The 13,421-nt window shown below is 40.4% G+C and overlaps 1 protein-coding gene across 1 annotated transcript in view; it reads right to left on the reverse strand.

The window, feature by feature from the left end:
- LOC109912120 (annexin A10) overlaps nt 1-12,172 on the reverse strand; it is an 82,229-nt gene extending 70,057 nt beyond the window's left edge. Inside the window, exons 1-2 of the mRNA XM_048616373.1 lie at nt 12,089-12,172; nt 4,855-4,936 (exon numbers count right to left, since the gene is read on the reverse strand). Coding sequence (XP_048472330.1) covers nt 4,855-4,936; nt 12,089-12,106 — 100 coding nt within the window. The 5' untranslated portion in view covers nt 12,107-12,172. The remainder of the gene's footprint in view (nt 1-4,854; nt 4,937-12,088) is intronic.
- Nucleotides 12,173-13,421: the final 1,249 nt, after the last annotated feature.

Raw genomic sequence — 13,421 nt, forward strand, 5'->3', positions numbered from 1 at the left:
GTAATGTTCAGGCTATTTCTTCAAGAGGTTCAACAGAACAGTTCCTGTAACTGATGTAACATAGAGTGCTATTTTTGTAAGCAACAAAATCTATCATGGATTCTGATGTTCTTCCTTAAATTTGTCTTGGTGATAATTAATGGACTTGACCAGAATCACATCTGAAAGCCTATTTATTTTGTTTAACCAAACAACTCCATCAATCAATAACATTGAAAAAACCAAATGTACCCGAGAAGCACAATATCACACTCAATTTGCATGATTCTGCGATATTGATCCAACTTAAAACAGTTTAGGTTTTCATAATTATTGGTGAAGTAATATTCAAGATATTTATATTATAGTAATGTTGTAGAGTTTACAAATGTTTTTGCCATTAATTAGTTCAAACACTGTGCTTATAAAATAGTGTTTTGATTTTCCTGTCTATGTATAATCATAGAGATCATCAAATCATTCTAAGACAGAAGGAGGAAGAGACCATTGAAAATATCTTTTCCATGTTGGATCTGTATGAAAGCAAGTCAGCTAATGCACCTTCTTTGCTATTTCCTATTAACCCTGCAAATGTTTGTTTTTGCCTGTCACAAGTTCCATTTTTTTCCCCTATTCAACCTTTCAGAGGTGTTATTACACAGCTCTGGAGCAGATGGGACTTGAACCCAGGCCTGCTGGTTCAGGGGTAGGGACATTATCACTGCATCACAAGAGCGCCCCCACCCCCAGCCTGCAAATGTTTTCATTTCAGATAATTATCCATTTTATCTTTGAAAGCCATGATTGAATTAGCCCCCATCACACTTTCAAGCTTACTTTCCAAATCCTATCCACTTGCTGCATAAAATAATTCTTCCTTGTGTAGCCTCTAATGCTTTAGTCAATCACTATAAATGAGTGTTCTCTGATTCTTAACACCTCAACTCAACTCTGTCTAGTCTTTTCAGGATCATGATGATTATGCACACTTCTGTAAAATCTCCCCTCTAAGGAGCACAGCTTATCCAATTCATCTTCATTAATGATGTCCCTTGTCCTAATCTCAGAAAATACACCTTAGCTGCTGCCTTCAGATCCTTTCCAAAATGTTGTGCCCAGAAGTGGCCACAACGCTTCAGTTGAGGTGAAACATTTTATAGATGTCCATCATAACTTGTTTGTATTTTTTGGGCTGATGACTCTATTTAAAAAGTTCAGGGGCCCATGTGCCACGCTCGCAGTCTGTGCTCTGCCACATTCAACATTGTGTGCACATATATTCCAAGGTCACTCTGGTGCTGCATGTCCTCAAACCAGAGAAAAGTCCAAGCGCAGAAAGAAGCTATTGAGCCCATTGTGCGTGTGCTAGCTGAATAAACTAGCTGCCGATTCTAATTCCACATCCCACCTCTTGGTCCCTAGCCTTGCAGGTTACAGCATTTCAGGTGCAGATCCAGGTTCCTTTAGAATTAGTTGAATGTTTCTGCCCCAAACACCAAACTGAGCAGTGAATTCCAGCCATCCACCTCCCCACTGAGTGCAAATGTTATTTAATATGCCCCACTTATCCTTCTACAAGTCATCAACATTCTCTCTAAGCTGTGTGGCTCCTGGGAGGTTCTGCACATGCCGATTGACGTGCCAACATATTGACGTCCAGTAGTAGAAACTGCTAATGCACATGGATCTTGGAAATCTGCACAGCATAATAAATATTATAGGGAATATCGCCAATCTGTGCTCCTGGGAGGTGATCTCTCAACTATGAGAAACTCAAATCAAGATCCTCAATATTTTGCAAACCCCAATTAAGTCATACCTTAGCCTCTATTCTAAGGAAAGTAACCCTCACTTATCTGATCTTTCCTCATAGCTGCAATTTTCGAGCCCTGGCAACATTCTTGTAAATCTCCTCTGTCACCTAACTACTGTCTTAGATAATTCCAACACTACTCCCTGGCTTTTGTATTCAATAGCTTACCCAATGCGTGAAGTCATCCAAAAGCCATCTTTAACACCTCCTTTACCTGTTATGCCATTTTCACTGTGGACTTACACTCCCAGGTCTCTTATGGTCCTGTCAATACTCCCGTTTATTGTGTATTCCCTTGCTTTGCTTGCTGCTCCCAAATGAATACCATCGAATTTCTCTGGAATGAAGTTCACTTGCCAGTTTTCCACCCAGTGAACCAAAGTACTGATATCATCTTGCAGTCAATAGCCAGTCCACTTACTGTCAACTACCCGGCAAATGTGTGTGTTGTCTGCAAATTTCCCCCTCAAGCCTCACATGTTTAAGTCTAAATCATTAATATATATCACGGACGGCAAGAGACCCAACACTGAGCCCTGTGGAGCACCCACTCAGAATTATAAAAACATCCATCTGCCATTCCCTTTCATTTCCTGCCACTGAACCAATTTTGGATTTAACTCATCATATTCCTCCTGTACTCCATTGGCTTTAATTTTTCTGAACAGTCTATCATGTGGGGCCTTGACAAATGACCTAGTAAAATCCATGTAAATAACATCTATCCTACAATCATCATCAATTTTCCTTAGGTAACGCAGTGTAGAGCAGGAGGAACACGGCAGGCCAGGCAGCATCAGAGGAACAGGAAAGTTGACATTTCAGGTCGGAATCCTTCTTCAATTTTCCTTGTTACTTCCTCATAAAATTAAATTCAGATGATATGATATGAACTTCCCATAACAAATTCATACTGACTCTCCTTCATTAATCCATGTCTTTCCAAATAATTTCCATAGAATCCCTTCAGTGTGGAAACAGGCCCTTCGGCCCCACAAGTCCACACCGACTCTCAGAGCATCCCACCCAGACCCATCCTGCTATAACCCACCTAACCTACACAACCCTGAACACTACAGGCAATTTGGCATAGCCAATCTGCCTAGCTTGCACATCTTTGGACTGTGGGAGGAAACCGGAGTACCTGGAGGAAACCCACGCAGACACGGGGAGAATATGCAAACTCCACCCGGACAGTCACTTGAGGGTGGAATCAAATCTGGGTCCCTGGCGCTTTGAGGCAGCAGTGCTAACCACTGAGTCACCATGCCGCCGGTTAATCCTACTTCTCAATATTGATTCTGACAATTTTCCCACCACTAGGGTCAGATTAATTGGCCTACAAAAAACATTCTTTTTGAATAAGGCTAGAAAGTTAGCAAGCCTCTAATCCTTAGGTTTTCCATTTATGTTGAGTGAGAACTGATCCATTAGAATTCTATCCTTTATTGTATATTAACCTTTCTCATTCTCCTAACCAAATGGAACATGTTACACATCTATGCATTAAATTTAATGTTCCAAAAGCTTGCCCTATCAACCTGCCTATCCTCTTGAAGTCTATCACTATCCCCCTATATTTCAGAATACTTTGAAGTTTTGAGTCAACTGTAAACTTTGACATTGTGACCTCACAACCAGTCTCAGGCCCTGATTTCCGATCCTCAGTAGGATGTGCAGAGTTCGGAGATATCATAAGATGCAAAGCTGACCTTTCCAAATGCCTACATGCTTCTCTCAATTTTTGGTCAGGAGGGTTGGATTGGTTTGGGAGTCAGACCAGGTGAATGTAGGGAGGTCTGTGGGCAGACAGCCTGCCTTGGGCCTCCATCACCATTTAAAATTCCAGAAGGAAAGATAAAACAGAAAACAGAAAACAGAAAACATCTCTCCTGCTCTCAGCCTCATTCCTCTCATTCTCCATGGCCACTCATACCTCCTATGCTGCTTCATGCCATCTAATGCTTCTGAGTTCTCATACCATCATGAAAACTACCTATCTCCAATGTCTCCTGAAGACCCATATGCTCCTAATCATCCCCATGGCCCTTTATAGAACCTATGCCAAGAGTGGCAGGCTGGCATTTCATTTAGATAGCCAGGTCTAAAAAAATCAGGGCTGAGCATGCCCCAATATGGCTGGCTTATCCTGCTGCTATTTGATAGTTGCCAGTCATTAACTGGCTTGAGGCGTAACTTCAATCCCCATAAGGGAGGAAGTCCATTCTCTGAGAGATTCTGGTCAATCAAGTGACTCCAGGTCTCTGGTCCCAATAACACCAGCTGGAGCACTGGCCAACTCTGGGACTATGGCAGTGCCTGAGGGAGAAACCGGACTTCAAGGCTAGCAGGTGGCAGCAGTGGCAAGGATGAGGGGTGGTGGGGGAGGGCCAGAGTGGACAGGGCAGGAGGGATTGAGAAAACACATTGGAGAGGAATACCTTAGGTGGGCCTGCAAATGGCACATGTCACCCAAAAAGCATGGGCTACCATCTTATCATGTTTCACTGGGCGAGCTGGTAAGTTGCTGCAGCCCACCCTTGGCGGGGGTAACATTGCAGTGGGGGTAGGTGAGTTGGTGCCAGGAACATTGCTCGTTGCATGGTGTCTGATCTTATGAACCCTCCCAGCTAACACTCCACCCCTGGGCGGCTGTAAGATTCAAGTCTTTGATACTGACCCTCAGTACAAAAGGACAAATTATTGAAATTACTCATTCCTGAAATAAAATTCATGATGTCAGGAAATACTTGGTATTATGATAAGAAAGCAAACATTTAAGGAATGGCATTATTGAAAATAGTGATAAAAAATATTGCCCGTGCCAAATCATATCTCAACACCATTCAATATCTCAGAAATTTTCAAGATTAACATCTGTATAAAAATAAAGGTATAATTCCAGAAACATGACTAAAGTTTTTATTTTGATTGTCAAATATGTCAAATTAATGATTGGTCTTCAGTCTTGTTGGAGGGTAAAGGACTTAAAAGGGTGACAAAGATGGATCTGTTTCTTTGAAGGTATTTTTATAGCAAACAATATATTTGTTGGTACGTACCCATTCCTTGTAGTGCTGAGAACAAAACTTCTGCATCTTCAGCAGGGTTAAAGTCTGTTGCTGGAAAAATGGTTCCTTGATTCTGTGAAAATAAAATTCAAATTGCCAGCTAATTTGAATGAATGGGCTTGGGCAATACAGTACAAAGTGGAGGGCCACGACAATGATTGAACAGTACGTTCATTATTCATCCAGCTCTTATTTTACATTTATCCTGCAAGTGTCAAAATTTATATAAGCTTTTTTATTTCACATTTTTAATTTATATATGTATGTGATTAATATAATCGTTAAATGGGACAGAATGTATTTTGCAAACATCACTATATAAAAGTGCACTTGTGGAAATTGTTTCCTACATCTTTGTATCTTATGTATTTTCAGGCAAGGGAAGCAGGTTCATGTGTGCACGAGGAGTTGAAACCTCTGTATATGATATTGATACATGATGCAAAATCATCCCGCCTACTTCCAAACTTTTCTTGGGTAGATTTGAATGCAAGCAGCAAGCTTCAAAACAAATCTGTTGGCATAGCACCTAAATATTATGGTTGAAGTTTATCTTTATTTTTGACCATGGATTCTGGCATTGACAGCTTGCTGACCGATTTTTCCAAATTGTGTAGAAATTGCCAGCGTCACTGAGGTGAGCGTACAGTGGGGAGTGTGTCTTTAGTAAAGCTACCAGACTGTGAAGCCTTTGATCAGTGAGACTGAACAGCTCCGTCCATAGGCAGGTTGGTGGTTGATGCTCGCAGCATTCCATCTCAGAGTGACTCCAAGGTTTGAGAGCTTCTTTCATCAATTTTGTACATTCCTTATCCTTGACCAGAAACTAACTGGACTAGCCTGATAGTGGCCATGGTCCTCAGAGCAGATCATAAGCTTGACATTCTGTTCTGGGTAACTCACCTTCTGCCTCTCCAAGCCTGTCCGTCATCCGCAAGGCACAAGTCAGGAATGTGATGGAAAACTGTCCACATGCCTAGATTAATGCAGTTTCCCCAACAATCAAGAAGCTCAACACCATTGAGGACAATACTGTTTACTTAAATGGAACTCTATCCTCTGAAACATTCACTTCCTTATCAATTGATGTACTGTGAACTATAACAAGATTCACTGCAGTAACTCACCAAGGCACCCTTGACATAACCTTCCATATCTGTGACCTGTACAAGTTAATAGGACAAAGGCAGCAGATACATGGGGACCAGTGTCTGCAAGGTCCTCTCCAAGCTGCACACCATACTGACCAGGAACTATGTTCCTGTTTCTCTACTATCATTGGGTCAAAATCCTGGAACTTCTTCCCTCATAACCCTGTGGCCACACCTACACAACACTGACTGCTGCAGTTCAAAAAGGCAACTCACCACCACTTTCTCAAGGGCAATTAGAGACAAACAATAATTCCTGACCCAATAAACAATACCCACACATTATGAAAGAATTAAAGAAAACTCATCTTCAACTGAAATTCCCTATTGCCAGTATTCAATGTGGGTTGGGAACAATGTATGCGACTTCACTTTGCATCTCAGATGAGGATAAAAGGAGCAGCAACACCAACGTGAATAGCAGCAGCTGCCTTCTCCTCAGCCACATGCTGCTGCACAGGACAGAGGGAATGGACAGTAAAATCCTGTTCCAAGAAGGGGAAGCCCCCAACATGTGATCCATGAGCAGAGATCAAGTCTTCACATGTATGAGCACCAGAGTCTTCCAGAGAATCAGGCTCCCAAGGCATCTCCTCAGTGGTCTCCTGGAATTAGACTTCCATCCCAGAGAGCAGGTGGGCACACATTGCCAATGGATGTTAAGGTTCCAGTTGACTTGGAGGGCCTTTCCAAATCCTCCAAGCCCCTTCTCCATTGCTCTCTACCTCTCTATGAGGTGCATCCATATGATAGAAGAGAAGGAAAATGTTCACTGAGGACAAATGTGAGTCATGGTTGAAAGGACAGGAGGATAATTGGGGGTGTAAATAGCGGCTGTTCAGAGGGGAATGTGTGGCCATGCTTGTAATGATTGAAGCTATAGTGCATGCTGATTTGAGAATCTGTGCACCAGAAAATGCTGGGATATCAGCATGTGGGGCTTGGAAGTGTAACACCAGTCACAATTTCCACCCTCCTGAGGTGCTGGATCCATTCAGTGCGCTGCCTGCCAGTGATTTCTTTGGCCACTTCCATCCACAACTGCTTAGCTTGCTACACTGGCCTCTCCCTTCCATCATCAGGAGAACTCACCTCAAAGCAATCCCTCAAATTCTGCAGCAGGCCTTCCCAGTAAGAATGGGAATCTCAGTGCATACTCTTTTCTGGTCTTCTCTTAATTCTTGTGGTTTCTGCAGTTTCAATAATCCATGTACCAATTCAATCATTCTGTCCACTGCTAAGGTCCCTTTGATTAGGAATTCTACCTCTGACAGAGCTGGCATGTCAACCCACCATCCTCTTTGATTGGCCAGGACATCTAGAGACAGGTAGGCTAATACAATGGCTAAGTTCAAGGGACTTGGCAAAGTACATTGAAACTGTAAATGTGTTTCTGACCCACTGTAAGTTCCACCTTTTCAGAAGTGACCATCATTTTAAATCCCCCATTATATTAAACTGTTTGAACTTTTTTTATTTACAAGAGGAAATATTTGTTAATATTTTATTTTTTCCACCAGCAGCATAACTCAGAGATAACATTGAAAAATTACTTGATGTTCATTTCACTAACATATAAAAATCTTGCATTAGATATTAACACATGACTGGAAAGTGCATATTCTTCTGTTGAAGACTAGAAATTGTATACTTAACAATTAAACTTTCCAACTTAATCATGTATCTATTTCTATGAAAGAGTTTCTAAAACAAATTGATCTTAGCATGTGGGTATATGGCTAGAAAGGCCAATATTTATTGCCTATCCCGATTGCTTCTGAGAAGGTGATGGTGATCTGCCTTCTTTACCTCCATAATATAATCTATAAACATATCAAACATGAACTGAAGTGAACCAATTGGCCCTTGAGGCTACTCTGCTAATAAATAAGATGATGGCTCATCCGTTTGTGTTTCATTTTCCATATTCCCATCCATCCCCAATAATCCTTGATTCCCCTGCCTAACACGAATCTACCTAAATCTTCCTCAAAATATCAAAAAAAAATCCACTTCCACTGCCTTCTGAAGCAGAGAGCTCCATTACCCTTTGAAAGGAAAAGAATACTTAGCATTTCTGTTCTAAAAAGGTGACCCCTAATTTTAAACAGTGTGCCCTTGTTCCGGACTGAGCACAGAAGGAAATATCCTTTCTACATCCACTATTGGAAAGGTCATTCAGGATCTTATACATTGCAATAAAGTCACCTTCTCTCTTCTGTATGTCAGCGGAGGTGAGCCCCACCTGAGTAACGTATCTTTATAAAACAACCTGCTTGTTTCATTGCAGTGTAGTTACACCCAGTGCTGTTAGGGAGAGAATTCCCAGGTTTGATCCAGTGACAGTGAATAAACAGAAATATAATTCCAGGTCAAGATGGTGCATGACTTGGAGGGAAATGCACAGATGATGATATTTCAAAATGCTTACTGCTTTTGTTCTTCATGGAAGTGGAGATTGCTGTTGAAGAAGCTTTCATGACTGTTGCAGCGCCCTTGTAGATGGCATTAATATTAGCTATCATACACCGGTGTTGGAAGGATTGAATGTTTAAATTGGTGGATGGGGTGCCAATCAAACAGGTTGATTTCTTCTGGATGGTGTTGAGCTTCTTGAGTGTTGTTGAAGGCAAGTGTATAGTAATCTATCACACTCCTGACTTATGCCTTGTTGACAGACTCTGGGAAATCAGGGGTGAATTGACATGCTGCAGAGTTCCCAACCAATGGCCTGATTTTCTAGCCACAGTATTTATATGGTAGGTCCACCTAAGTTTCTTGTTAATGTTAACTCTGTAGGCTGTTGCTATTCAGAGAGCCAACAATGATATTACCGTTCAACAGCGAAGGATGATACTTGGATTCTCTCTTGTTGGAAATAGTCACTGCCTGGGGCTTATGTGGCACAAATATTACTTGTCGTTCATCAGCACAAGCCTGAGTGATGTTTAATTCTTACTGACTGTGAGCATTGACTGCTTCAATATCTGAATGGTAATGTACTGTGCATTTGCCAGTGAACATCCCCATTTTTGATTGCATTATGGAAGGAAGGTCTATGACAATGCAGCTGAAAATGGTGGGCCTAGAACACCGGCCGAAAGGAACTCCTAGTGATATCCTATGTCTGGGATGATAGGCCTCCAACAACCCCAACGGACTTCCGTTGTCCTAAGTATGAGGCAAATTAGTGGAGTGATTCCCCACTCCAACCTGGTACCGACTGACTTCAATTTTACTAGGGTTTCTTAATGCCATACTTGGTCAAATGCTACCTTATTACTAATGGCAGTCACTCCCACATGACTTCCAGAACTACTTTACCCCTGTTTGAAACAAGGTTGTAATGACATCTAGAATCAAGTGGAATCCAATGTATATTTGAGGATGGTGGGGGGAAATTATTCCAAGTGGTGTATTTAAATCGCCAAATTATACATGAAAGTAAAATTTGCAGCTGTATTGATGATCTGCTGGAAACGATAAGGAGAAAATGTCTGTTAATATATTTTTCCTGTTTTAAATATATCATGAATATTAGGCATCGATTAGAGCATCTCCTTTATTTTCACCTTTTGTTAACAGGAAGGTAGAACAAATTCAAACTGCAATTTATCTTACCAGGATTTATTGGTATTTGAATTAAGTAGAGACAGGCCTAATGTGCACTGACTGTTTGTTTTCCACAAGTGTGTATATCACTGACTGCGGAAGGATTTCTGGGAGATCAATTCAACCCTCCCTCTCTGAGATGTCCCCGCCTGGTAACAATGTTTAAAAGACATTTAGATAAGTACCTGAATAAGAAATGTTTGGAGGGATACGGACCAAGCACTGGCAGGTGGGACAAGTGTAGTTTGGGATTGTGGCTGGCATGAACTGGTTGGACCAAAGTGTCTGTTTCCGTGCTTTATGACTCTATGGCTCCATGACTGATACCTGGCCAGAGGAGCTGAGTGAAATTAGTATTTCTTCCTCTGTTCCCTCACCAATATGTTACAGTGTGGCTAACGGAAATTATTATGTTGCTATTTTCGGCACTTGTTCCCAAAATACATACTTATATTCACTAAAAACAAAAGATTTGAAGTGATGGCTTTCATATAGAGTTATACAGTCATACAATAAACCTTTGGTCCAACCAGTCCACGCCAACCATAATCCCAAACTAAACTAGCCCCATCTGCTGGTGCTTGGCCTATATCTTTTTTTTAACTTGTTCACGGGATGAGGGCATCGCTGGCTAGGCCCATCCCTAATTAAGAGTCAACCACATGTGACTGGAGTCACATGTAGGCCAGACCAGGTAAGGATGGCAGTTTCCTTCCCTGAAGGACATTAGTGAAGCAGATGGGTTTTTCCGACAATTGACAAGATTCGTGGTCATCATTAGATTCTTAACTCCAGATTTTTTTTTAATTGAATTCAAATTCCACCATCTGCCATAGTGGGATTCAAACCCGTGTCCCCAGAACGTTATCTGGGTTTCTGGATTAACAGTCCAGCGGTAATACCACTAGGCCATTGCCTCCCCTTCCATGCATTTCTTATTTATGTACTTACCTAAATGTCTTTGAAGCTTAAATGTCTGTGAAGATTTACCATTGGCTTGTAACTGTACCCTCATTCACCGCTCCTTCAGAAAGTTCATTCCTCACATGAACCTCTCTCTGTTAAAAAATTGCCTCTTATGTCTTTTTTTAAAATCTTTCTCCTCTCACCTTAAAAAATAGCTCTCTAGTCTTGAAATTCCCCACCAAAGGGAAAAGACATCTGCCATTCACAGTTTAATAATATCCTTCCTATGACAGAAACCAGAACTGGACATAGTACTCTGGAAGCGGCCTCACTAAAGTCCTGTACAAAGTCAACGTAACAAAATGCCAATTCCTATATGCAAAGTTTTAAGCAATGAAGGCAAGCATGCTAAATGCCTTCTTAACCACCCTATCTGTATCATTCTAAATATTTCACAAATTTTTTTAAAAGATGGCCAAAAACTCTATGAAATCTCAGACAATTAATGAAATCAAACTGACATAAATGAATAAAAAGTGAAAGAACTGCAGATGCTATAAATCAGGAACAAAAACAAAATTGCTGGAAAAGCTCAGCAGGCCTGGCAGCATCTGTGAAGGAAAAAAACAGAGTTAACATTTCGAGTCCGGTGACCCTTCCTCAGAACTGACATAAATGAATAACTTTCAGTGAGAAAGAGAGTTGGACTCATGATCAGATAATGGACCAGTGCAATGAATGATTGTTTATAAACTAGAAAGGATTGCAGTGAAGCAATATGCAGAGTTGAGTACACTACTGGTCTTGTAAGGCTGCTTTGTCAAACATGTTATTGAGTTTGAGCACCGTGATCAAGTTCTGAATTGGCCAAATCAGGATTAGCTTTGTGTTCAAGTGAGTACCACACGCACAAAAATATTCAGTTATGGAGGTCAATTACACTCTTGTGCTATGTCCCTTTAAGTGAGTCTATCTAATTCAGTTTCACTGAGATATATTCCCTGACAGAGAAGGAAGCAGGTTCAATGAGAGATTTTGATAAATTTTGCTAGTAGAGTAATGATTGCACATATTTTCTGGAAAATCACAATGCCTAAACTTTCTGGGTTAATGTTAGATTCCAAGTAATTTTTACCATACCTATAAAATTATTTTCAGAACAAACTACTTTTTAGAAAGAATCTTGATTGTTCTTCAGTATTCAGTATATTATTTGTACAAGGATAAACTGGGTAAATCTCTCATGCGGCATTTACAACCAACATCAGACTTTTCAATGAAGATGCCAGGAACATATCAAAAACCCAGTGGGACACTAACAAGCAAGATAAAGATTTACCACTGACCTGAACTAATTATGTGAATCATGACACGGATGATGAAAATTACATCTGTTCTCGATACTGGCATATGGATTAATTGAAAGCCACTGACATAAATACTTAGTACTTTAATCATTCACTTGCCAGATATACAGCAATTACAAAGGACCTCCTTATGCAGAACAGTATGGTATAGAAGAAAGAGAGAATTTTCTTCAAAAAAAAAGCACTTACCATTTGACCACAATACATATTGAAGATTCTCTGCCTTGAGTTGGCACTTCTGTAATATAATCAAATTGGAATGACAAATGTATGACTCTGACCTTGCAAATGATTTAAATAGCTCACTTAATTTACATAAAATGGTCACACCATGAATAAATTGTGTGCCCAATCACAAGTTAGATGCTCTCTAAGTGACGGATGAGGGCTCATGAACTATGAGATTAGTTCTACAAACTGTGCCCTGTAGTATTGATTGGTTTGCCTAGTTACACAAAAATCATATCACAAAATGTCATATTAGCATTCTGGCAAATATGCACTTCACCTCCAATATTGTACAGCCCTAAGAACGTTGCACTGTTCATGTCAAAGAACAGCTCAAACATTAATTTAAAAGATTGAAAGGAAATAGATTAATCATTTCATATATTTCTGGGGTAAAATAACCCTAGTAGTCCATGTATAAGGTGATCTTTGAAGCTTAGAAAAATCCTTTCAATAATGACGGTCGACTTTCATGCCAGATAGAAAATATATCAAACCAAACAACACCAACGGATATAATGAGATTTAGTCTCATTTCCAGTGGGAGACACTGTGACAATGTAAACTGTTTAACATTATGTGGGAGGCTGGCAAAGCCAAATTAGTCTTTTTTGGCAATGTGTAGTATTTTCAACATTTATTTGATAAATAAAGTTTGTTCTGGTGCCATACAATAGATGTTTGTGCCAACATAAAATAAAATAAATCACTTTCTAGCCATCTAACTGCACTAACTAACTATGAAGAAAGAAAACTACTGTACGTCTTTTTAGAGACATGGGATACAATCTTTTACTCTGTGGGATAGGGGCCTCCACTTTCCTGTGATGCGGAACCCTTCAGTGGGTGACAGCGTTAAACAAATGTCCACACAGTATAGATGAAAGATAGCTGCAATTGCTAAGTGCTGTTTGTGAACCGTACACATTCTCCTACTGTGTGGAGTCCAAGTCCTGGCTTCAAGACCACATGATGCAGCACTATAAATGAATCTCACTGAAGGCTGTGATGCACAAGCAATGTATGGCAGCCTGGAAAGATTTCCCTGGTCACCAAAGCAATAATCATTTCGAAAGGTCCCATAGTGTGCACATGGTGCTCACTTTACATCTCGGACTATAAAACATTGTGTAGTCCTCAGGATAGTGAGGCTCTGTACTTTCATTCTTGTAACTGCAGCTAGAATGACATACAATCACACTGCTGATGATGTACAATGAATATATATTTACAAATATGGGAACGTATTTATAATGAAGTTTCACCTGTAGCAATATTGTACCCACAGGATTTA

The sequence above is a fragment of the Rhincodon typus genome, chromosome 1 (assembly GCF_021869965.1).
Source record: "Rhincodon typus isolate 14 chromosome 1, sRhiTyp1.1, whole genome shotgun sequence".
NCBI lineage: Eukaryota > Metazoa > Chordata > Chondrichthyes > Orectolobiformes > Rhincodontidae > Rhincodon > Rhincodon typus.